Source organism: Chionomys nivalis, chromosome 7, assembly GCF_950005125.1.
Source record: "Chionomys nivalis chromosome 7, mChiNiv1.1, whole genome shotgun sequence".
Taxonomy (NCBI): domain Eukaryota; kingdom Metazoa; phylum Chordata; class Mammalia; order Rodentia; family Cricetidae; genus Chionomys; species Chionomys nivalis.
Window position 1 is genome coordinate 55,103,080 of NC_080092.1, and position 1,737 is coordinate 55,104,816.

At 44.1% G+C, this 1,737-nt stretch overlaps 1 protein-coding gene across 1 annotated transcript; it reads right to left on the bottom strand.

Moving 5' to 3' along the window:
- On the bottom strand, positions 1 to 939 carry LOC130878735 (olfactory receptor 1A1-like). Its single transcript, XM_057776825.1, has one exon. It carries the CDS (start codon positions 937 to 939, stop codon positions 1 to 3), a length of 939 nt encoding a protein of 312 aa, XP_057632808.1.
- Between the last annotated feature and the right edge of the window lie 798 nt (positions 940 to 1,737).

Consider the following 1,737-nt stretch of genomic DNA (forward strand, 5'->3'; position numbering starts at 1 on the left):
TCACATGGAGGATGAGAAGGAGCTGCGGTAGATGAGTTTCCTCAGTGCAGCCTTCATGTCCCGGTTCCGCAGGCTATAGATGAAAGGGTTCAGCATTGGGGTCACTGTCGTGTACATTACAGTTATTAATGCATGTTTCAGACTGTAACTGTTCAGGGGACGGAAATACATGCCCATGACTGTTCCATAATACAAAGACACCACTGTCAGGTGAGAGCCACAGGTGGACAAGGCCTTGAGGAAGCCCTTGGTGGATGGAGCCCGTAAGACTGTGGAAAAGACCCGGACGTAGGAGATGACAATGCACAGCAGTGGCACAGAGAAAACCCCCACCCCAAAGTACATCATCTTCACATTGAAACGGATGTCAGAACAGGACAGCTGGAGCAAAGGAGTAATGTCACAGTAGAAGTTGGCCACATCCTTGTTGCCACAGAAGGACAAGCTAGCTGTGAGTATGGTGTGGACCAGTGAATTGGCATTTCCAATCACCCAGGACCCAGCAACCAGCAGGATACAAGGCCATGGGCTCATGATTGCTGCATAATGAAGTGGGCGGCTGATGGCCACAGCTCGGTCATATGCCATTGCAGCTAGTATATAGCTGTCTGTGTTTGCCAAAGCTATCATGAAATACATCTGTGCCAGGCATCCTCCAAAAGAGATGGCTTTGCTGCCCAGTATATGGTTGGCCAACATCTTGGGGATAGTTACAGAGGAGAAGAAGATGTCAACAAGGGAGAGGTTGGCAAGGAAGAAATACATGGGGTTATGAAGGCGACTGTCAGAACGTATGGCTAGGATGATGAGCATGTTTCCAATCATTGTGATGGGGTAAATGAACAGGAAGAGGATGAAAAAGAAATCTTCCTGCTCCCGCTGCCTGGTAACTCCCAGGAGAGTGAAATCTGTGGTAAAAGACTTGTTTTCTTCTCTCATGGCTCCTTCAACATGAAATCATACACAAACTCAGAACCATTATTACAGTTATTATCTATATGTTACCACTCCCCGTATTCAACAGTTTTCTCTATATGTACCTGAGTCCATGAAATTCAGAGCCACAAAACTTGGGGAAATCCCTATCAATCAATGGTACAGATCATCATTTGTCTATAAAGACTAATCTGTCTAAGAAATGAGGACTACTGAGAACTGAAGAACAATGGCAATGGGTTCTTGATCCTATTGCACGTAATGGCTCTGTGGGAGCCCAGGTAGTTTGGATGCTCACCTTAATAGACCTGGATGGAGGTGGGTGGTCCTTGGACTTCCCACAGGGCAGAGAAACCTGCTTGCTCTTTGGGCTGAGGAGGAAGGAAGACTTGATTGGGGGAGGGGGAGGGAATGGGAGGTGGTGGCGGGGAAGAGGCAGAAATCTTTAATAATTAAATAAATTAATTAATAAAAAAAAGATTAAAAAAAAGAAATAAGGACTCTATAATCAGAAGTGTTCATTTTCCCGAACAGCATCACCACAGCCCCATCTAAATTTGATTATTTCATACTTAAAGTTCATATTGCATGATCTAAAGTCATAGTTTGGCCTCAGAGAAAAATCACAAACATGGAACAAATATGAATTATTTCCTTTTGTTCAACATATAGAACATAGCCTTTGTTCCTAGAGCTTCACAGTTTCAGGAAGATCCAGAATCACACCCATCTCACTAACCATCATTAGGAAACTCAATCATATACTCCAATTCAAATGCTCTCTTGGAAAAACTAGCCTAG